Source organism: Pseudochaenichthys georgianus, chromosome 5, assembly GCF_902827115.2.
Source record: "Pseudochaenichthys georgianus chromosome 5, fPseGeo1.2, whole genome shotgun sequence".
Taxonomy (NCBI): Eukaryota; Metazoa; Chordata; class Actinopteri; order Perciformes; family Channichthyidae; genus Pseudochaenichthys; species Pseudochaenichthys georgianus.
The window spans coordinates 41,651,258-41,676,323 of NC_047507.1; the positions used below are offsets into that span (position 1 = coordinate 41,651,258).

Genomic DNA, 25,066 nt, shown 5'->3' on the forward strand with positions numbered 1-25,066 from the left:
AGTCTACAAAGTACTTCAGACTAGCTGCACCTTCACCAGCTTTGAGAACACTTTCATGATCAATCATTATAAAACATATCATATATATTATTCTGAAATGGACCAATCTGCACAATCACTACTTTTGGTACTTTAAGTATATGTTTATGATAATACTTTTGCACTGTTACTTGAGTAACATTTTGAATGCAGGACTTACACTTGTCTTGTAAGTATACCAAATCCGAGTACTTCTCCCACCTCTGCCAACTTGAGTAAATGTTCTCAGTTTTGTTGCACAACTTTCTGCAGCGTTTGTTAAGTCATCAATCTGCGTCTGAAGGCCATCAAACTTGTGCTCCAAATTCCACCCATAAAAACTAATGGCTCGTGTTGAGGAAGGTGTCCACATCTTGCCATACTCAAAGCATGTGGACTTTTAGGACCAAAACATTTGGGAAGATGGGAGCCAGGCTGCATGTGCCCCACCCCTCCCCCTGCAGCTGCTTGGGGCTGCTGTAGCTGCTATAAGAGCCCTCCCTGACACGATCACCACCACACTGGAACATCCTAAGAGGAAGTGTCAAAACAAACTGGGGACTCGTGTGTAAACCTTGGAGTTACAACACTTTTACGCTCGGCTCTAGTCTGCATGCAGCTGTTTTCTACGTCAACATAAGGGATTGTCTTTCCCCTGGAACACTCTTGGCTACAAATGATGGCTTTCACTATGCTAAGGCCGGTATCGACCCATCCCTTCTCTTACCCGGCTGACCTGACCTTGATTTCGGACGACGAGGAGAACCGCAGCGAGAGCGACGGCAGCACAGACCAGGGCTACGGCTGCTGCGGGATCCCGGGGCAGAGCTACAGGCTGGAGTCCGGCGTCGTGGTGCCGCATCGAAACGCCGCTAATGCCAGGGAGAGACACCGGACCCAGAACGTGAACACGGCCTTCACGGCGCTGCGGACGCTCATCCCCACGGAACCGGTGGACAGAAAACTCTCCAAGATCGAGACGCTGCGCCTGGCGTCCAGCTACATCTCACACCTGGCCAACGTGCTGGTGGTGGGGGACGGGAGGGAGGACGGAGAGCCGTGCCTCAGCGCTGTCTACAAGGAGGGGAAGGGAGGAGGAAAAGGCAAAAAGCCCCGGAATATCTGCACGTTCTGCCTCAGCAACCAACGGAGAGGGGTAAAATATGAATAACCTATCCTTAGTCACTGGCAGGTGCCAAAGCTCCATTTCAAAATTCATACTTAAATGATTTTCTCAGTGGGAAGCGTAATGCACACAGCAAATATACAAAGATCAAAGATTCAAAGGTTTTATTTTCATATGCACAGTGTGGTAATGAACATCTTAAATCCCAGGCTCCAACAATGCAACAGAAATATATGATATAATATAAACAATACAAAAGGATGCAATAACAGGACAGACGTAACATAAAATAGTGCAAGAGAATGTTGCAAGTGACCAATGTATTGTGAATACTACAAATAAGTCCACTATATTCATGTAAAACCTTCTACTTCTTAATACGACCTATATATAATTGAGTACGCTATAATGCAATCATGTTTACTGTGCAGTTTCTACTTTTAACCCCCCGCATGTAATCCCTGCACCATCATGCAGAATGCAGCGCGCGGTGCCAAATGGAACATTTGAGCGGGATTATAAAACGTGTTTAATAGATAATGTGTGTTCCGAATGACTCGTAAAATCACAGCATTAAAAATAGTTCTATGTCATTGATGGATTACAGCGTGTATCTTTGCGGATACACAAAGGGCCACAACAGTTGCACATTTATATAAAGTTATAAAGATACTGGTTAAATATAATGTCTCATTGTTAATGAAGGCTTGAGGTTTTCTTTGCAGTAGAGAGTGAGTGTATATATATATATATATATATATATATATATATTGACATTTATTTTTGGTGTGAACTGAAGGCATTGTAAACTTTTTTATTTTCAGCGTTATTAAAAAACGATTGTACTTATATAGTTAGAGACGTAACAAGTTCCTAATTTCACATCCCCATTTGCCTGGAGTTTTAGTTTTCTAAAGTTCATCAGTAAAAAATAGTTTGAATTGAGCTTTAGAGGGAGGTCATGTGACAGTGCTGGATTATAATGGCTGCATCAGTGGCGTAGCCAGGAATTATTGTGTGGGTGGGCCTGGAGAAATGTAGGTGGGCCAGGGGGAGACATTAAGTGTGGGGTCTGAGCTGAAACTTCATTAATGATTGTAATGATTTTTTAATGCACCAATAGAACTTAAGCATAAATTAGCAGTGAAAACAAACATAGGCACGGCGGCCTCAGAATGTGTGTAAAACTGACATCCACATAGGGATGGCTATCGTTAAGGCTTTAACGGTACTACTACTTTTATCGATAGCGCTTACGCTTATGCTCCAGGTTCAGTACCAACCACATCATAAAGTATGCGGACGATACAGCAGTGGTGGGACTCATCAGGGACAACAACGAACAGGCCTACAGGGAGGAGGTGAAACATCTGACAGACTGGTGTAACACCAACAACCTGATCCTGAATGTCGATAAAACAAAAGAGATGATTGTCGACTTCAGGAACAAAAAGCACTGTCATCCACCACTCCACATCAACGGCACAGCAGTGAAGACTACAGGCAGCACCAAGTTCCTGGGGGTGCATATCACAAGCAGTCTGACCTGGTCCACTCACACTACATCACTATTTAAGAAGGCACAGCAGCGCCTACACTTCCTGCACAGCTCCCCCCTCCCATCCTCACCACGTTCTACAGAGGAACCACAGAGAGCGTGCTGACCAGCGGCATCTCCATCTGGTCGAGAGACTGCAACACAAAGACCGGAAGAGTCTCTGCAGAGAGTGGTCAGGACAGCAGAGAAGATCATCGGAGTTTCTCTCCCTCCCATTAGAGACACCGCTCAGAAACGCTGCCTAACAAAAGCCCAGAACATTTTTAAAGACCCCACTCATCCTCACCATGCTCTGTTCTCCCTGCTGCCCTCTGGCAAGAGGCTCCGCAGCATTAAGAGCAGAACAGCCAGATTCTGCAATAGCTTTTTCCCCCAAGCCATCAGACTGCTGAACAGCAAGCAGACCAGTAACATAAAGATTACATTACGCTGTGTAAAGAGCACATATTTGTTATATAGTATGTCTATTTTATTTATATGTATAGTAAGTCTTTATATTTTAAACGCACACTTTATCTTTAATTGTATCAGCACCACGTCACTATTATTTATTTATATGTACAATTTTAGCAAGTTTTTATATTGTCCTGTTCCTGCAGCCAGTACAACGAAATTTCGTTGTAATAGTACACTCTGTGTCTTGTTGAAATGACAATAAAGTATGTCTATGTCTATGTCTTATCGATCCGGTCCTTTAACATTACTTTTATCGGTTCTTTTGGAGAAAAAAACAAGGTAAACTAACTAAACAAATTGTGAACAAAACTAACATTGCTTTTTATTTAAATTAAATACATAATATTTCACATCAAAAGAAACAACAATGTTTTAACAAATCGTATTAAATAATGTGATGACAGAACTGTAAACAGAATAGCTGAAACTTTAACAAAATAAATAACTCAGTTACCTCTAATCATAACCCATGTTTGTATAATGTAGTTAACTCGGTGTGTCGCTGCTAGCATGCATAACACCTGACGTGGAAACGTTACTCGTGGACGGGGCTACAGAGCTACTAGAAAGACAGTGGAACCCGGTGCATTTCTCCGTCTGGATGTGGAGCACTTTTGCTAAATGTTTAGACACATTGCTCGTGTTACCGCCCTCACATGATAAACTCTTATTCCACTTTTGATAACGAGTATTGTCCACATAGACACGGCTATAGTTTAACCACACCTCGGAGCGCGTTCTCTCCGCCATCTCCTCCGTGTGTGTGTGTTGCTGCATGTTGTAGCAGCTGCGTGTGTGTAAACTGCCCCGCCCCCTCGCACACAGACGGGGGATAGATCTCTTAAACGGAGTTGGCGACACTTAAACTGCAATGTAATGTTTGTGTAGCAATAATACATACAACATATATCGGGGGCACAGGTTGTTTATCCTTGACAGTCGCACAATGGGCACACACTGAGTGTTTTCATATTCAGCAAATGTGTACATGCTAAACTGCAGACCTCAAGATGAAATAATACTTTCATTCACTCACGGCAAAAGTTACTTTACTTACTATAAAAACTCACGGTAAAAAAATGCACTCCCTATTCCATTGTCATGAAGGTGGAATCTAACTATATCCAGAATACGTTTTATTGGATCCAGGCTAGAAACATGTTTATTTCTGCTGTAAAGTTGGGCATTTTAACATGGGGGTCTATGGGAATTGCTCCTTTTTGCATCCATCCCCTGTCGGCCACTAGATGAACTGCAGTTTGTGGCACTTCCTTCTGGGCTTCCCGGCTCTGCGCTATGAAGCGCTGATTGGCTGTGGGTGGGCCAGACGTGCATGTGGGTGGGCCCACCCACAGCTACGCCGCTGGGCTGCATGCTTCTCAGTCCAATTGAATGTGGTCCATCTTGGATTTATATTATTGCTGATTGGTCTATATTCATAATCATTCAGTGCATGGAGGTGTTCTTTAAGGAAGTGCTGGTTGTATCCCTTTTTGACAGCTAGTGGCTGAATCATTTGCTTGTAGGAAATTACATGAAAACATCTAAACTTAGAAATGATAGTCAAAAATATTTCTTGCAGATATACAGTGACAGTACTTTCTCTCTTTGGTCACAGGTGAAAGACAGACGGGACTTTGTGAAAATGCACGGAGGCAGTGGGAGACAAATAAGTCGGCGATGAGAGGGTCTGAGCAGGACTGGATCCACTCTTCAGAGCAGACTTCAGGGAACCTCCACAAACTGTTCCACAAGTCTGGAAGCATCTCAGACTCTGAGGACCACTTTGACTTTTTGCTTTGGCTCACGGTCACTTTACCCCGTGTGAGATGAGAGGACTGGCACCAACACCATCAGACTCAATGCAAACACACCAATGTCATTGGGGAATAAAAGTGAGAGCGTAAAGCTGCTATAGGGCCATGGACGTTCTTTTCATTTAGAAAGATGCAGGGCATCGGTAGGATACTAAACAACGAGGCGGAGTATCTATTGGTCTGAGCCTCAAAGCAGAATGTATGCAACGTTTTGGTTTTTGACAGAAGCTTTGCAGCATGGATTATGGGTAATTATCCACTATTACTTAAAGGCACAATTCATAATCTTAATCTTAATAAAAGGAAACATTCCCTGTTCAAATTCAAAATACCTGAACCTGGTTTGAACCTGCTATCACTTTTAAATATCCTTGTTTAATATATCCACATTCAATATATGTCCACACATTTACTTGTGAAAGTTGCATAATGCTTAAGGTTTATTTACATAAATAGTTGTGTCTCTTATCCATGGATCAAATGTATTGAGTCATATTTGTGAAATGACCCAAGCATGAGCATGGCTGCTGAGACGCAGAGATGCTGTTGATGTTTATCCCCGAACTGATAAGCTGTACTGGGTTAGGCACTGAGACAAGCGGGCATACAAGTCTGCATTAGTCTTTACCATGGAGGAGGGATACGTCAGGCCGGACCACACACAGCTGTTGGGAAGATGTGTGCAACAGGACACTTCGTTGTTTTCTTTTTCATTACATGTTGTAATCTACTTTGAAATTAAATTTATTTTTACATAAAAGTGGCTCTTGTGTTTGCCTTAACAATGGATTTAACTATTTGAATTGATAATGCACACACAATAATATTGTTGTTGTTGTTGTTGGCATATGACATATTTTCAACTGTCCTCTAACAAAGCTGTTCCAAATATCAAATGTTAATTGATTTGTAAGGTATGATAAACTTCATTTGCAAAAATAGGAACAGAGCCAGATGTTGTAAACCTGGACAAATAAAAGCAGAACTATCTGCATTGCGACTACACCTTAGTTTGTAGATCAGTGATGCAAAAGCTGCAAAAAGTAGGATCTGCAAATAACTCTTACAGATATCTATGTTCCTGATATATTAATGCTATACACCACATGTAGAGTTCATGTTACTTCAGGACAGCTGGATCCAAAGAACAAACCACTTAACCATTACTGGCATCTTCTGCCTGTAACGGCTCAGAGGAGGAAACATATACGGGGAATTCCAGTGAAGGTTTACCCTCTCCGTCTGAGTAATGCCAAGGAATCTCATGGAGGAAGTAATCAATCTTTTCCTCAGTGGGCTCTCTGAAAGCTATCCCAGCAGTGGGAGCCCGCAGACAGCCTGTCAGTAGGCAGTGCCAGTTAGGAAGGCATGAATCAGAGTCTAAGGTAAAGGCAAAACAGGAAAGACACAAATTAGCGTTGTTGGATCTATTGTAGGGACTGATGATTACTTATGGGAACCATCGGGGGGTGTAGCACATTCCTGGAGCCATGCCAACGAGATCAACCACAGAGAGGAAGAAGCAGAGTTCAAACTTTGGTGTTAAAGCTCAGAAAAGAAAAATCCATGTGGAGGTTCAAACATTTCAGCCTTTTTGCGTTTGACAAAAACCGATCTCTTTTTTTGAATGCCAGTAAAACACACGGTCAGTTTTTATATATACCACAGTATGCAACGTTTTGAATATTTAGAAGCAATATTCAGGAAAAAACAGAAATCTGAGGGCTGATCTTTGCATGACTCTGCTCTGGTAGTAAATCTCCCGGGTTGGAATCCACATGTGGTGTTGATCAGTCACAGCTAATATCACCTAGCACCCTGTGTCCAGACAAACACAGCTGCTACAGAATTAAAGTTCAGAAAGTGAACACGCAGAGACAGAGAGAAATACTGTTTTTAATTGGATGTGGCAAAACTTCCAAAAAGTACTTCAGAAAAAAAGGTCTAAAGTTTGATTTGAAAAATCTGCACAGCTTTACCTCGCAACAATCACATAATGTGGCAAAAGTAAAAGTAGAAAAGGTGTCCACTTTGATGGATGACCTCCTTCAAGAAAGTCTCTACCAGATGCATTATTTCTTAGAAATAAAACATTTAAAAAGAATTGTTCACATAAACGTGTTCACTTTCTTTCAGAGAGAGAAGATTCCTACCACTGAAATATGTAGCTACAGCCAGGAGTTGTTTAGTTCAGCTTAGCATAAAGGCTGTAAACTAGGGGAAACTGCTATAGTTTAGCCGTGTGGCCAGGTGTCTTCTCCGGTGTTAGAAGGTTACTTAAGCATTTTGGATTCCTGTATCATAGTTACCACTGCTGTTGATGTATCCATATCTTTTTACAATCTTTCACAGAAAAATGTGTGCACCTGGCACTTCTTTGTGTGTTCATGTTGAGAATAGCATGACCATGTACACTACAATACCTTATGATACCTCTGTCTTTCTGCCATAAGCATTCCTTAAGAAAGCTCTGAAAAGTGACCCCATATCACAGTGTGCGATGCAACAGTCGAGTCAGAGCCAGCCCTGAGATTTATCGCTGAATTTAAACATTTGACAACAGAGTTATGACTAAACTGAATCATTTAAATGACCCCTGAAGTGATGTTTGGGGGTACACCCCTCTGGAAAAAAGTTATTGCACTCCGGGTCCTCTGGGGCAACACAAATAACTGCACACTTGCATAAAGCGTCCCAACCCTCCACTTTGTTTCCACCTGTCAGTGCTAAAGCCTAATTAGAAGCTGCTGTGTGAGCTTATCCTGCAGCTCAGAGGGCCCGGCGGAGCCCCGCTCAATGGCTCCCAAGGGCCCCCCCATGCAGGAAGATGTCATAGACGAACAGAAAGGAAAAGGCCTGATCGCTCGACCCTGCCGAGGTTCTCCCTGTGGGGCCCGGGGCCCTGGGTCAGTGCCAGCTTTGACATCCGTCAGGGCCCAGATGACCCCTGTGCTCAGCTGATGCTGGTTTTAATTCCAGGGTGGGAAAGGCCGAAGACTGAAACAATACCAAATATAATAAAGTAATGGTAAGTACTTGTAGTCATTTCATTTCAAACCTTTATTTATACAGATAAATCCCATTGAGATCATTGATCTCTTTTTCAAGGGAGACCTGCTTAAGTAGTTCCACATGAAACATAAAAACATAAATAGAACAACAAAAGGACATCATACAGCATCATTTACATAATTATCCACATAAACAGGTACCAATAGCTTCCGATTGAGTAGCATCCAACCGAGCTTTAAAAACATTTAGTGGCACCAGATTGCTGCACAACTCTGCTTATTATCTAAAATACTAGTAATGTCATTTACCACTTTCATTGTCGCAGTGATGGTGCTGTGTTTCTTTCTGAATCCTGACTGATGTTTAGACAGGATGTCATTTATACATAAAAACTCCTTTACTTGTTCACTCACAAGTCGTTCGAGCACCTTAGCCAGAACTGACAATTTAGAGATTGGCCTATAGTTATTTAAAATAGTTGCATCCCCTCCTTTCAGTAAAGGCAAGACATAAGCAGACTTCCATACTTTTGGAATTGTATTTGTGCTGAGGGAGAGGTTAGAAAGGTTCTAAGTTGTCGGGCCAGCCGGTTTCCTAGGATCTAACTTGGATAATGCTTCATGAACAATACCAATAGTTAAAGGAGTAAAACTGAAAGGGTTTTCCAGACCACATTGTTCAGAGTCAAGGATTGGAGCGTTCACAGAAGCAGAAGTACAGTCAGTGACAGAATCAAACAGAGAGCCACAAGACACAAAATGCTTATTAAAGCAATTTAGCATAGTAGCCCTGTCTGATATAATGCCAGATGCTGTGGTGAGGCACGGAGGTAGCTCATTTGGGATATCACCAGTGGAAATCGATTTTATGGCTTTCCAAAATTTCCTAGGATTATTCAGCCTTTCTGTGGTAACTGACAAATAGTACTTTGATTTAGCACTTTTTAGTTGAGATGTGAAGCTATTTCTTAGCTGCCTAAAACGTAGCCATTCTACCTCTGAGCCTGATTTCCTAGCCTTAGCCCAAGCATTATTTCTCTCATGAAGTAGACTGGACAGCTTAGCAGAAAACCAGGGATTGTTTCGTCCCTTCACTCTAAATGTACGCAGAGGTGCATGTCTATCTATAATGTTCATAAAACCAAGATAAAAATAAGACCATGCAGTTTCTACATCAGCACACAGATTGATCAAAATCAAACCGATCATGTAAAAAACCCTGCTCCACAAAGTGTTGTTTGTCTCTCTTTGTGATGATACGTGGTTTAACCTTTTGGACCTTAGTGTCCCTAATTGTGGCTACAACACAGTGGTCACTCACATCATTAGCAAATACTCCCACAGATGAGTATGTATGTGGAACATTTGTTAAAATTAGATCAATTAAGGAGGATTTATTTGGGGACTTAATATTCGGGCGAGTAGGACTGTCTATAATCTGGGTAAAATTCAAAGAGGTACACAGGTTTTTAAAATCCTCTGACACAGAAGTTAACCAGTCCCAATTAAAATCACCAAGCAGCACTATTTCCTTGTAGGAAACTTGTGATAACAGTTTTGCCAATGACGATAAAGAGTCCTTGACAGCCGAGGGGGCCCTGTAGCAGCCCACCACCATGACCTGTTGACCCTTTGTTACCTCAATATTCACTGCTAAAAATTCTAGCTGTTTACTAACAGATTTGGAAACCATATTAGTTACACAAAACTTATTTTTCACATAAATGGCAACGCCACCACCTTTTTTAGGCCGGTCAGTACGATATACACTGTAACCATTTATGTAAATGTCAGAGGCCAAAATGGATTTATCTAGCCACGTTTCTGATAAGACAATGACATCAGCATCAGTCGAACTCGCCCAAATACGGACAAAATCTAATTTAGGTAACAGACTACGTACATTTAAATGAATTAAACCTAGCCAAGATCTAGATATAAAATCAGCAGGAGTAGCTATTTGACTAATACTGCTAGGTGGACCTGGATTTGGCTGTACATTTCCTGATAGTAACAACAATAAAAATACCAAGCACCTTTTCCTCTTAATCAACACACATACATTGTCAGCTGTTCTAGAGTCACCAGCAAATTTCGAGAAAGTAAGATTAGAGTTTAAAAAACAATTCTGAAGGACCATCGTGGCAGGCATGTGAGAAAGACAACCATTTTCCGAAATGAATGTCCGCGACAGTGCAACCAGCAATTGTTTGTGCAACACCTCCGAAACTGTACAGGGGATGTCCACAGCGGGCGGCAGAACATACCCGAATCCAGTAGATTTTTCAGGACGACTAGCGATCTTCTCCTTTTCCAGCACAGCCAAGAAAAGGCACAGCAGAAACACGACACCCGCCATTCTCCCAGTCCAGCACAACAGTATCCACGCTGTTCCCGGAGCAAGGTGGAACCAGGCCTCAGCTACAGCAGCACAGCAGAGCAGAGAAGGTGGAACCAGGCCTCAGCTACAGCAGCACAGCAGAGCAGAGCAGGGGGAACCAGGCCTCAGCTACAGCAGCACAACAGAGCAGAGCAGAGCAGGTGGAACCAGGCCTCAGCTACAGCAGCACAACAGAGCAGAGCAGGTGGAACCAGGCCTCAGCTACAGCAGCACAGCAGAGCAGAGCATGTGGAACAAGCCTCAGCTACAGCAGCACAGCAGAGCAGGTGGAACCAGGCCTCAGCTACAGCAGCACAACAGAGCAGAGCAGGTGGAACAAGCCTCAGCTACAGCAGCACAACAGAGCAGAGCAGGTGGAACCAGGCATCAGCTACAGCAGCAGAGCAGAGCAGGTGGAACCAGGCCTCAGCTACAGCAGCACAACAGAGCAGAGCAGGTGGAACCAGGCCTCAGCTACAGCAGCACAGCAGAGCAGAGCAGGTGGAACCAGGCCTCAGCTACAGCAGCACAGCAGAGCAGAGCAGGTGGAACCAGGCCTCAGCTACAGCAGCAGAGCAGAGCAGGTGGAACCAGGCCTCAGCTACAGCAGCACAACAGAGCAGAGCAGGTGGCACAAGCCTCAGCTACAGCAGCACAGCAGAGCAGAGAAGGTGGAACCAGGCCTTAGCTACAGCAGCACAGCGGAGCAGAGCAGGTGGAACCAGGCCTCAGCTACAGCAGCACAACAGAGCAGAGCAGGTGGAACAAGCCTTAGCTACAGCAGCACAGCAGAGCAGAGCAGGTGGAACCAGGCCTCAGCTACAGCAGCACAACAGAGCAGAGCAGGTGGAACAAGCCTCAGCTACAGCAGCACAGCAGAGCAGAGCAGGTGGAACCAGGCCTCAGCTACAGCAGCACAGCAGAGCAGGTGGAACCAGGCCTCAGCTACAGCAGCACAACAGAGCAGAGCAGGTGGAACAAGCCTCAGCTACAGCAGCACAGCAGAGCAGAGCAGGTGGAACCAGGCCTCAGCTACAGCAGCACAGCAGAGCAGAGCAGGTGGAACCAGGCCTCAGCTACAGCAGCACAGCAGAGCAGAGAAAGTGGAACCATGCAGAGAAGGGTGGAACGAGGCAGAGAAGGTGGAAAGTGTGGGAAGATAGGCCATATTCAGAAAGTGTGTAGGTCAAAAGGCTCAGTAAGTGCTTCACAAGCAAAAGGGGGTGGAGTATGACCTGGGGGGGTGGAGTATGACCTGGTATACTTGTAGTATAGCTACATGTGAGTTCATATCAATCTGTAGTTGTGAGACGTATTTTTTTAAATATACATGCAGATTGTATTGCACTGTAAAGTTCAACAGAAACATGTTTACAGGAATTGGAAAGGCTGAATCACGGCATAGGCACCAGTACCTCAATTAGGGCTTTCACACCTACGCGATTCCTGTTCTAGCTCCGTGCTCGAGCTTTTCTGGTTCGGAACCGGTTTTTCTTTTCAGTCCCCGTTTTGTTCCCACCGCCCGGCTGGTGCTGCCGCTTCTGCGTCATGACGTCACCGTTTACGTTGCTGATTTTCTCCCCAACGGCGTTACGACGCTCACTACAACAACAACAACAATGGGGGACTGCGTCGGGTCGATGATCGTGTTGCATGTAATCATACGAAGCCAGATTAGATTAAATAACGACTTCTCCAACCTTATGCTTTTCTCCAGAGTGCCGTGGTTCATTGTTTATTAATATGTTTTAGCGGCATTTACCGGCCGCTGCAGTGCTGCTCTTCCACAGGAGTTTATTCTCCCGTTAGCTCCGGGTTAGCTCACACGGCAGCGGCCGCTGTAAAGTATTCACTGTCTGACTGTCACACAAGCAGCTGATACATATCCCCAATTCCCCATAAGTGAATGTGTTTCAGTCTGAATTGATGCTGTTTGGCATCACAACACTGTTATGAAAGTTTCTCTGGTATAAAATGGGTGATGTTACCATAGCAACCAAAGCTAAATGTACGTATGTTGTTACGTCGTTTCAGATGTTATGTTTCAGTTGTGCTCTTGACAAGCCATTAAAACAGTAAAAACACGTTCAGTTTCCTTTTGCTTTTTGTGTCTCCTTTTCACCAAAACATACCCATCTGTTATGGAAAAAGAAAGTAATCCAAAAGTAATCTAAAAGTAATCTGATTACGTTACTTTTTTAAGATACGTAACTGTAACTGTATTCGGATTACTTTCAGAGCCATGTATTCAGTAATCAGTAACTGATTACATTTACAAAGTAACCCTCCCAACCCTAGGGATACATTTATATTGGAAAAAGTATGCAACTTCACTACCAGCTCCGGGTGCATTACCGCCATCTACTGATGTGTAATGTGGACTCCATTCCGCGTTCCGCGGCGAGGACCTTCTCGAATTAAGTGGCAGGGAGCATAGATATGTTATAAACACTAGATGACTCACCCGCGCTGCTGGCCAATGGAGACCGACGTTGCCACTTGGCCGCCATCTTGCCACAGGCAGTTCTCTCATTCATAACATTATGGTTTACTATTTAAATAACCATAGCTTGCTCAATTGTCAACCAATTTTCAAACGGTTTGGTTTTTTATAAACATCAAATATGTAGTTATGATACTGCATACTTATAATCATGGACTTTCATATGAAAATAACATGAATCAGATAAAGCAATAGCTATACACACACAAGGTATTTATATTAAATATTTGCCGGTGTATATAATTCCATTTATTTTATTATATTGTCAATATTTAAAATAAATTATAAATAAATTATAAAATTAAAATACATTTATATTTTATATATAAAAATCGGTCTCATGTTACCACTCTGTAAACCAAGAGTTGTTAATTGAGCAATGCCTTAGCTTGAAGAACAGGGACACAACTAATGACAATAGCATATGTTGGTATATTATTTAGATATTCACACCTTTATCAGAAGACCCAAACCAACATAAAATGTGCTCACAGACAGGCCAGTTCTGTCTAATTTATCACAATTATTTTTGACATGAGATCTTCATATCATCCTAGTTTTGTATTTAGTTTCTAGATTTGTAAACAAATCCAGAACCTTTGAAATATGTTATTGAAAAAAGACCAAGAATAATATAAACTGTACCATGTGTCCTTTTGTGTCCTTCTGTAGTCCATTTGTGGTTTGTCTTGTCTCACCCCGGCTGATATATCACAAAATCCACTGTTTAAATTGTTCCCTATATTGCCCCTATGCCCCTGTAAGGTGTCCTTGGGTGTTATGAAAGGCGGCCCCCCAACATAATTGTATTATTATTATTAAGAAGAACAACTTGGTGTGGTGTGGAGGGGATGTAGGAAGCAGGAGCAGGTGGGGAGAGATGAGGCTTCAAGGTTCAAGGTTATTTGTTTTAAATGTGTCTTGGAGATAAGGACCAGCTGCACACAATAAAATACAGTACAACACAAAACCAATAAGACACACGGTGACACATGGCACACCAACAATCAATCATCGTCCAGCCTCAGCTTTGGTATTCTTTATAATTATCTCACATAGCCCCACTGATCCTGTGTAGCAGGACCTGTAATGTACATACATCCACTAAGTAATTAACGATTATCCTAATTTTAGTCATAATATTGTCATATCTTACAGGTGAAAGGTGATTCCACGGGTTCTTGTTTGCAGACAGCGGCGATTGGAGCATCCGTAGGCTGCACAAAAGTCCAGCATAGTCAGGTACTTCTGTAAACACAAAGCCAGCAAATTCCTGTATCATAATGCAAGATGTTTTTAACAAGCCAAACCACTTGGAAGAAATCATGTGTAACTTAAGTTATGTTGAAAAGAAAGAGCAGTTCTGCCTCTCCTACTGGTGTAAAGTTGCTGGGTCAACTTTGTAATACTAGGTCTCACTCACAGCCTCTTGTTATTAGCCAGCTAATAAATACAACCACATACACAAAGAAAAGCTGCAATTTCAACATTTCCAAGCATCCTGACGTACTGGGCACCTCTGCTTTAGATAAATAAAGAACTACGACAGATGTGTAATATTTAATGCAGTCAAACCATTTATTACAACGCATTCATGTGATGACTTTGAAAGAGTAAAGCAAGCACTGCTGAATAAATGAATAAATGATTTTATCTTTTTTCATATGGAATGCAGTTGGAGGTCAACCAATCACAGAGTTTGAGGACTAATCACGGGGTTTGTCGAGTAATGCGGAACGATAGCTGAGGATTCTGGGTAGTGTCTTCTGAAAAAATATTTGTTTCTCCAAATCGAAGGGGGAAAAATTCAAAAGCATTGTATCAATCGACAGTAAGGAGAGTATACTTACTTCCGGGTGTAAAATCCTCCGTTATCCAATGGGAATGGACGCTCACATTGCCTTTAAATGCCGCCGACATGGACGGATGTGGTACTTCCCTGAGCGTCAAATACCGCCGCCGATGGGAATACATTGCAATCAGTTGAAAGCTCTTTGCGTCCGTTTATGAAGCTGAAGGAGACTCGGCTAACTATGGTGGCAGAGGCAGAGATCCTACAGAGAGGAAACATTTCCTATCTTCTGGATTACAGAAATCTTTATGATAAGATATAAGAAGGACAGCGTGGCCACCTCTGACTGGAGTGGTTTCTCATTTACGTTAGTGATATCCGTGAGGACAGTATAAAGCTCAACCTCACCATAAATGAATATGTCAAAGACTTCAGCGACGCTTTCCCAATCTTCAGCCTCATCTGGTAAGCATTAGTGAAGGATACCATGGGGAAAATAGGAAGGACTAAGATTGCGATACACTTCACCCTAAACAGACCCTTATGGTGCTGTAGCTCAACTGTTTGACAGGGAAGCCCCCCCCCCCTCACTGCCTCTTGCCTGTCAGTCTTCGCCTTCTGACACACACTGCGGTCCTAACATGGGACTAAGGCTTTAGGAAGGACGCTTCCAATCTTCCTGATTGTTTTCCTTTGATTGGGGTAGTAAACAGCAAATAACAGCCCAGTCCTTTGCAGCAGCCTAATGGCGCATTTCCATTGCAGGGCCTCGCTCGGCTTAGTACGGTATAGTTAGGCCTTGTTAGGCCAGGCTCACTTTATGCTGCGTTTCCATTACAGTTTAGTAGCTGGGGCAGTAACTATAGTAACGCAGTGTAGGCGGAGCCGTGACTTCATCTTCAATGCGAAATACAAAACCAACATCAGCCGTTAGCTGTTAGCACTCAAGCTCACAGCTCCTCATATCTGTTCAGAAACTAGACAACAGTTAAACAAGTACAAACCACAGACTGTCTGTGTCATGGCGAATACAGTTGCTGGTTTATTTATGTCTGTATAGGCCGTTGTTGTGAGTATGGACGGTCGGAGCATATACTGCGTTAGCTTAGCCGATCTCCATTTAGAAAACACGCATTTTAAAAAGGTTTTTCTCCTGCCGTCTGTCTGCAGACTTGTCAAAGCATTAATTCATGGTTTTTACTAACCGGTATCAGTATGTTGTTACTTCGGCATCATTTTGAAACGTGTATTACAATTAAATCACGGTCAAATATGTTCATCTGGTTGTAGTTGTAGCCCCCTTGCCAGCGATTCTCTCTCTCTAGTTTAGCATACTCAGCCCGACTCAGCCTGGTTGTTGGCCCACTAAGAACCTCGATTTTATGGGGCCAGAAAAACTGTGAAATAGTACCCGCTAGCCGGTACTACGCCAAATGGAAACGCAACCAAAAACGGGCCGTGCACGGCGCTGTACTGGAAATGTGCCATAACAGGCACTTACAGGGCCAAACCTATTTTGTGTGTGTGTTGCTAACAGGATCCAAATTAAAGGGCAGGTGTATTTTGAAGATTGTTACAATCTGCAAACAAAGAGTCAAGCTCAGCTCTTTGCTGTGCGCACCCAGGGTTAAACCATTATGGATAACGGAGGAATAATTACACGTGGGACATCTGTACTTTGCTCAACTGGAACTCCAGCATCGGGGACGTGGCTTTATTAATGTATGCACATGACCTTACATCGTAGTGGCTGTCAGCAATGTCCATCAATATTACACAAATTGATAGAATATTTACTCATGTCATACAAATTATGCCAGTGTCTACATAGTAAAATCAACATCGTAAGCCAACTGACAACTTTAAGCTAGTAAAATAGCTTCTTGCCAATTTAGCTAAAGTTAAAAATAATATGCGAGGTGCCAATGGCCTTGCTTTATAGGCATTGTTGATGTAACCTTCAATCCAGTAGCTGTATCTCTTTGTTTGGATTCTTTGAGGGATCTTTACTGACTTATGCCCACGCTTGATTAGTTCAAGCTGGGGTGCATAACTCAAATGTTTGACGGCAAAGCTAGCTGTCTGAACAGTTTCCGGAAGATTTCAACTCGTTTTCAGCCTGGGCATGCTGGAAATCATGCCCTTTGTGGTGGGGGATTCATAGGATCAGCTGGAAAGAAGGGAGAGATACGTTCCTGTTAAGACAACATCCATTTGTGAATCAAGGAAAGTTAGGGGAGTCTCACAAAGACCCACAATGTGAGTGAACAGTGAAGTTAACATATGAAAAGTAGTTTGTAAATGCAACTTACATTTTTGACTGTGTACACATTTTTAGAAGACAAAAGGATAAGAGCTTGAATTCCTTATGTGTGTGTTGTTGTGTTTAAAAGGCCAGAAGCCTGTACTACGAAGCAGGATTTTCGCTTAGCGGGGAAAACTCGGGCTTTCCGGTCCTACAAAGCTGGTTCTCTTTTTAGCAGGCTAGATCTCCATGGTAACTTATGCTGTGCGGCTAACCTGGGGGGTATACTACGAAGCAGGATTTTCGTTTAGCAAGATAACTTCTGGGATTTCCGGTACTACGAAGCTGGTTCCCTTTTTAGCGGGCTAGATCTCCATGGTGACTTATCCTGGAACCTAGTCTGTGCTCAGAAGCAGGATAGGTTCCAGGATAAGAGATCAACTGTGGGGAGTTCTTCTTCTTCTTTGCTTTAATGGCGAATCACTTCCGCTTGGAGCATATCGCCACTATACTGTTGATTTATTTAATGTATAAACTGCCCATATTGTTCATGTAGTACAGTGTTCACGAACTCTGTGTTCTTTTACCGGTACAAACTTAAGCATTTGCCTGAAAGAGCTCCAGTCAGCAACAGATGGCTCAACCCAGTCTCACGGCATTTCGTGTTCACCAACACGATTTTTAATCTATTGATTCGTGTTCACCATCACGATTTGCCCCTTTTTTTTCGTGTTGCACAGCACGATTTTAAAAGCAATGTATTTCTACTGGTAACGTGTTTCGTGCCTGCAGGCTGCAGCACGTCTTTTTCTCCGGTCGGGTCGTGGAAGACCGGAAGCTGTGTGGTTCATAAAAACATGTTCTTACTCAATATCAAGCCACAATTATTGCTTTTATTTTAAATCGTATAATTTCGGACTTCTGTTGCCGTCTGTGAGGAAAAGAAATGGGGCTCAGAGCCTCAGGATACTGAAATCTGTATTTTTAAATATTTTTTCCTTCTAATTTGCTATTCTTTTCAAAATAACACACTGTTATTTACTCACCAATAACACACAATTATCCTTGCTTTTATTTATTGGTTTAATTCCATAATATCGGGCTTTTTTGGTGTCCGTCAGGAACTGAATTTCAAAATAAAAATAACCAGAAACAGACGTAGGCCTATAAGGGACATTTCGAGCATCATTGCGATTGTCAACATTTCTGAGTTTAGGATGGCCGAAGACACTACACTACCCATAATCCCCAGCTATCGTTTAGGACTACAGTTCCCGTAAGGTTAGGCAGAGCGTCAAACAGCTGTGTGAAATGGAACGAAACCACGCCAGATTATCCAAAACTGGAATCGAACACCCCCCCAGAACTACACATGCTGGCTATTGTGTTTCGCAAAATGTTCTATGGGACGTCTCTACTGAACTTTTTCGTTTTCCCCACAATTAGAAGTTGCCATTATTAAACACATTGGTGTTATCAAATGTAAAACATATAATTAATACATGGGTGAAAATCGCTTGTGTCCATAATGCGCAGCATTAATATATACCCACATGACAGCTCATTGCTACTTTGTAATTCTACTCCACGACAATTCAGAGGTTAACCTGGTATTTTTACTCCACTGCATTTATTTGAGTTACTTTGCAGATTCTGATTAATTATGTGAAATATAAACAACCCTTAAATCAGACTTTAGTTGCACCTGAGTAAAATTGAGGTAAGGTGATTGTCAAGTGCCAACAATCAGGAGAGATATTTGATAGTTGGTGCTTGAGAAGACTAAACATGTATCTGCAATTGACATGAATGGAAACAAGTAATAAAGTATATTCATTACTCGTTATTCTCTACTAATAGTTAATAAAGACTGTATATTATGGCTATTTTGCACATCCCTTTCAAGATTTTCTAAGGTTTATTGACATATCATACACAACTACGGTGTAGTTATGCAATGAATGAAAAACTTGGGTCACAGGTTCCTCAACAGTGCATTACAAGACATCTATCAATATGTGTGTACCTCCACCATTAAACTGTCATATTCTGCACATTTCTTATTCCATCTACATACATAAGAGTATAATTAATGTGTATAATATCAGTTAAAATAAGTGCTTAAACATAGTTAACATTGCAGGAAAGCAATATATTAGACGTGAATTACTTTGTCAGGCTTAATATTTAATGTTTAAATAAAGGTTAATCCGTTTTTCTGTTTTGCACCTCCTCCTATTAATATCTGTGTACATCCTGCACTAAACTGTTTTATTGTAGAGATCACTTATAGTATCTTCTTGATTTTTTATATTCTATATTTCTATATTTATACTTTCCCCCTATGAAAGTATGTACTCTTAATATATCAAATGTAACACATAAAAACAATAATTCAATAACGTGCTTTAACCACTAGGAGGTGCACACAAGGTACACACAGCCATAATAACTCTGTATTATTAGTGTGTATGTACAACATCTGAAGATGTATAGTTTTATGCATGCTTTCACATCATTTTACAGCATATTGCTATACTATTTCAGACTCAGTATTTACATTCTTACATTCAAAGAAAATCAGTAATATCTTTGAAAACTACAGTCCTTTTCTATCAGCTGTGCACCGTTATGGTGTAAATATAACCTATCTATGAATTAGATCAAATGTAAAAGTCAGCCGAATTAGTGTTGATACTGCAAGGAGACGTATTGTGTGAAGAGAAATTGAAGATGTTGTTTAATTGTTGATATATTTATGATCCACGTCAAGTATTCAGTTTCGGCGCCATTTCTTCCAGTTCTTCCAAGGTCTTCTCATAGGGCTCTCTAAATAAAGAACTACGGCAGATCTGTAATATGTAATGCAGCCGAACCGTGTATTACAATGCCGTTATGTGATGATTTTCAAAGAGAAAAGCGAGAGCACTCGGAATTAAGTATTATTTTATACTTTTAAAATGTTTTCCGGATTTCATATAATATAAACACCAAATCCCAGCATGCATTGCGGCTAACACATCCAATCAGCGAGCTTAAAACCATAGCTGAGGATCTTGGGTAATCGCTGTTTCCGGTTATATTTATTTTGAAATTCAGTTCCTGACGGACGCCAAAAAAGCCCGATATTATGGAATTAAACCAATAAATAAAAGCAAGGATAATTGTGAGTTATTGGTGAGTAAATAACAGTGTGTTATTTTGAAAAGAATAACAAATTAGAAGGAAAAACATATTTTAAAAATACAGATTTCAGTATCCTGAGGCTCTGAGCCCCATTTATTTTCCTCACAGACGGCAACAAAAGTCCGAAATTATACGATTTAAAATAAAAGCAATAATTGTGGCTTGATATTGAGTAAGAACATGTTTTTATGAACCACACAGCTTCCGGTCTTCCACGACCCGACCGGAGAAAAAGACGTGCTGCAGCCTGCAGGCACGAAACACGTTACCAGTAGAAATACATTGCTTTTAAAATCGTGCTGTGCAACACGAAAAAAAGGGGCAAATCGTGTTGGTGAACACGAATCAATAGATTAAAAATCGTGTTGGTGTACACGAAATGCCGTGAGACTGGATGGCTACACTTTACAATAGGAGCAACAAGCAGTTAGCAAGGAGCAAACTGAAGTCTGTAAGATAAAAAACAGAGCGACCCTTCTCTTTCGGATTTGAACAGCTAACCGACCTGTTACTGCACAACAACACAAACACGAAAATTCACCATCTAAGCTTAAAGTTAATTTAGCTAAAAAGTAGGCTATTTACTCATTGTTTGGTTTTAATCTCTGAGCTTCATTGTGGGATCTGTTGTATTGAGCTAATGGGTAACATTAAATTGAGTTTAACTAACCAGATTCTAACTTGATGCCTTTATCATACACGTTATGATCGCAAATTCATCAGAGGCCTGTACTACGAAGCTGGTTCAACATAACCTGGATATGTTTGAGCTAGCCGGTTGGCCTAATCCGAAACATACTAAGCTAAGCGGTCCTACGACGCTGGTTATCAAGTGGATTGCTCAAGCCAGCCATGCCCTATCTAGTTAGGTCAGTGGTTCTCAAACTTTTTCTGTCAGGCGAAAAATAAAAGTTGGGCCCCCCCAACACAAATAGTCAGGCTCAGTGGCGGCGCCAGAGACTTCTTTCGGGGGTGCTGTGGGGTAGCTTGACGTTTCATAGAGGGTGCTCAAACATTTAGGGTTTCCCATTACAGTTTTTCTCGATTGCTAACACACATTTTTTAAATTGCTCAGTTTCTCAGAACACTAAACACAATTCACAAAACCACACACCCAAAGTGCAAAACACCTGATTTCTCCTGCTAAGTGAAGAACTGCACTCAAAACTACAAAACACTTACCAAATGCAAACTTTTGCAAACAAATATAACACACTTCATTCATAATACTGGATTGTTTGACCACCCAACTACACACTGCTGAGCATATATCTAAAAGCACTTAATAATAATAATAAATAATAATAATACATTTTATTTGTAGGCGTCTTTCAATGACACCCAAGGACACCGTACGATTTGTTTAAAAAAAAAAAACGCTAATAGGCAACAGAACATGATAAAAACACAAACAGGAAATCATGGAGGAGACAGTCAAGTGGACACAAATGAACATATAATGGGGAGCACTACAGTGAGTATATTTGAACAGGTGGGTTTTTTAATTGGGATTTGAATATGGTGATTGTGTCTGACTGTCGGATGTGCGGGGGGAGGGAGTTCCAGAGTCTGGGAGCAGTGCAGCTAAAAGCCCGAGGTGACGAGGCGTGGGGTGGGGACGGTCAGCAGACCAGCAGAGGAGGAGCGGAGGGAGCGAGAGGGGGTGTACTCCGGAAGAAGGTTTTTGAAGTTGATACGGGATTGAACAGGGAGCCAGTGGAGTTGGATGAGGATGGGGGTGATGTGTTTGGAGGCCTTGGTGCCGGTGATGATCCGGGCTGCAGAGTTCTGTATGATTTGTAGTTTATTGATGAGCTTGGTGGGTATGCCTGAGAGGATGGCGTTACAGTAGTCGATGCGGGACGTGACAAATGCATTGACCAGGACTTCAGTGTTTGATTGAGAAAGGGATGGGCGGAGAATGGAGATGTTGCGTATGTGGAAGAAGGCAGTCCGGGTGATGTTATTTATGTGAGGTGAAAATGAGAGGGAGCTGTCCAGGATGACACCAAGGCTCTTAACTTGGCCAGAGAAGGGGATGGAGTAGCCATCAATGATGAGGTTGGAGGCAGGGGAGGATGAGGTTTTGGAGAGGGTGGTTTTGGTGCCAACCAGCAGGGCTTCGGTTTTGCTGCCGTTGAGTTTTAGGAAGTTCCTGCTCATCCAGCTCCTGATGTCCTGGAGGCAGTTGGTGAGACAGGTTGGGGGAGGGCAGTGTTGGGTTTGCTGGAAATGTAGACCTGGGTATCGTCGGCGTAACAGTGGAAATGGACATTATGATGACGGAGGATAGTGCCATGGGGGAGTAGATAGATAATAAACAGGAGTGGACCCAATACTGACCCCTGAGGAACACCATGTAAGACAATGGAGCAGCTTGACCGGTGGGTGTTGAGACGGACATATTGTTTTCTGTCTGTGAGGTAGGATGAAAACCATGAGAGTGTAGTACCAGTGATCCCAATGTCTGACAAACGTTTGATAAGCAGTGCGTGTGAGATGGTGTCAAAGGCAGCTATGAGGTCAAGGAGGATTAGGATGGTGAGCAGTCCAGAGTCAGCTGCACGGAGGAGGTCGTTGGTGATTTTTACCAGCGCTGTTTCGGTGCTGTGCTTTGAGCGGAAACCTGATTGGAAGGGTTCATGAAGATTGTTTTTGTCCAGGTGTTGTTGAAGTTGGCCAGCAACCACTCTTTCAAGGGTTTTTGAGATGAAGGAGAGGTTAGAAATGGGCCTGTAGTTATTCAGGTCATCTCGGTCAGCTCCAGGAGTGTTGGTGTTATTGCAGCAGCTTTGAGGTTTGGCGGTACAGTTCCAGTTGCGATGGACGAGTTAATGATTCTTGTGATCAAGGGGCAAGTAGAGGGCACACAGGTTTTAACGAGGGCAATGGGGAGTGGGTCGAGCTGACAGGTAGTAGGTTTGGATTTACGGATAAGCTCAGTGATTGAGAACTCAGTAGCTGCCGAGAAATTGGACATGGTGGGGATTAGCTGGTGACTGGTGGAGCTCAGCCACTGTTGGTCGTCTTTGGAGGTTCTAGATGCAGCCAGTTGCAGGTGGATGGTGTTGATTTTGCTATTGAAGAAATTCAGAAAGTCATTGCAGTCATCAGATGAGATGTCTGTGGGGAGGGTTGTGGGAGGTTGAAGTAGGTGTCTGACAGTTGAGAAGAGGTTTCTCGTGTTACCTTTTCCAGAACTGATGAGGTTGGAGTAGTAGGAAGACTTAGCGGTGGTGAGGGCGTTCTTGTAAAGGCAGAGATGTTCTTTGTAGAGCTGAATGTGGATTAAGAGTCCAGTCTTTTTACACAGACGTTCAAGATGCCGGCCAGTGGTTTTTAGCTGGTGGAGGGCAGCAGTGTACCAGGGAGCAGTGTGCACAAATTAGACTATGCAAGACTTCAGGGGAGCAAGCGCATCCAGGGAAGATGTGAGACAGTTGTTGTAGTGACTCACCAGTTCAGCAGCGGTTGAGGAGGAGGATGGGGTGGACTGGACACCGAGGCAATAAGGGAGTTAAGGTCTCTGGGGTCAATGCGTTTGATGTTTCTGAAGGTGATGGTCCGCAGTGCTCTTGTTTTAGATAGGGGGACATTTATCTCAAAAAGCACAGATTTATGGTCAGAGATGGGGAACTCAGCATCAGTGAGGTTAAAAGGAGTGATACCGGTGCAACAGACTAGGTCTAATATCTGACTTTTGTTGTGGGTTGGAAAATTGACATATTGTGTAATACCAAGGCATTCAAGGAGTGAGATGAAGTCCTTGCTAAACCATTAGTGGGGTTATCAATATGAATATTAAAATCACCCAGGAGGATGACAGTGGGGGACATAGCACATATTGTTGTTAAAAAGGCTGAGAATTCTGTGAGGAAAGCAGCTAAGGGCTTTGGTGGTCTGTAGATAGTCACAATAATGGTAGGTTTAGATCCTGTGAGTTTCATTGCCAGGCACTCAAAAGAGGAGTGATGAGGGACGGTGACAGTGATGAGTTTCATGTATTTGCGGTAAAAGACAGCAAGGCCACCACCCCTTCCAGTCACACGGGGTTCACAGACATAAGCAAAGCCAGGAGGGAGCGCTTCGTTTAGCTGTGAGAAATCATTTAGCTGTTGCCAGGTCTCAGTGAAGCATAGCAAGTCAAGTTTGTAGTCAAGAATAAACTCATGAACTGTCACAGTCTTAAGGAGAACCCAAATGCAGCACTCGAGAAACCAAGGAGAATTGGTAATATCCTTTATTGGAGATTCCACTGGATCGGAGGAATACCAACCGGGCAGTATAACGCACCGGAGGACAGCGGGCAGAAGGTGAGTCAGGGACAGGCAGAGGGTCAGGGAGTAAGCGAGGCGGTCAGCGTGGATACAGGCAGGGTCGGATAACAGGCCAGGCAGGATAGTCGAGGGACAGGCAGGATCAGGAAACAGGCAGAGCAGGCAGGTCGGGGACAGGCAGGGTCGGAACCGGGTAGGCAATCTAGTGTTGAACGCGGGAGAGACAAGCATGAGGCAAAGTACAATCTGGCAAAGAGTGTGTGTCAGGTGCGAGTTTAAATACTGGCAGAAGCTAATGGGTGCAGAAGAGAAAGAGAGTGAGTTAACGAGTGGGTGTGGAAAACAGGTGAGACAGGTGAATGGAAAACTACTGGTGAATGATGGAGCAGACTATGACATGAACAAGCAGTGCCTTGCTAGTAAGGAATGTGATATTGTGAAGAGCCAGTTTTAAACAACCAAGAGGTGCATAGCTGTGTGCTTTGTGCAGGGGGAGTAGCACGGTGTGATTGACAGGTCGAGTGGCGGAGCAGGCGAAGCGGAGGGGGCGGGGCTCGGTAGACCAAAAAGAGCGGATGTTTGTGTTTTGGTTCTATTTCGTCCCTACTGACCGCCAGAGGCGGTGCTTTAAGCACTGGATATGTCCATCGCGCGCATGCGCAGCTCGAGTACCAATATCAACAAAGTCACCTGTGAC

At 42.8% G+C, this 25,066-nt stretch overlaps 1 protein-coding gene across 1 annotated transcript; it reads left to right on the forward strand.

The window, feature by feature from the left end:
- The first annotated feature begins 468 nt into the window (after window positions 1–468).
- Window positions 469–5,735, forward strand: LOC117446800 (transcription factor 15-like). The gene is made up of 2 exons (XM_034083228.2): window positions 469–1,174; window positions 4,777–5,735. The coding sequence occupies exons 1-2, from the start codon at window positions 695–697 to the stop codon at window positions 4,840–4,842; spliced, it is 546 nt and encodes a 181-aa protein (XP_033939119.1). The 5' UTR covers window positions 469–694; the 3' UTR covers window positions 4,843–5,735.
- The last annotated feature ends 19,331 nt before the right edge of the window (window positions 5,736–25,066 follow it).

Excerpts from the sequence above, each read along its gene's own strand:
- LOC117446800 (XM_034083228.2), top strand. The coding sequence starts at position 695 with ATGATGGCTTTCACTATGCTAAGGCCGGTATCGACCCATCCCTTCTCT. Across the intron at positions 1,175-4,776 it reads TCAGCAACCAACGGAGAGGG|GTGAAAGACAGACGGGACTT; the intron begins GTAAAATATGAA and ends CTTTGGTCACAG.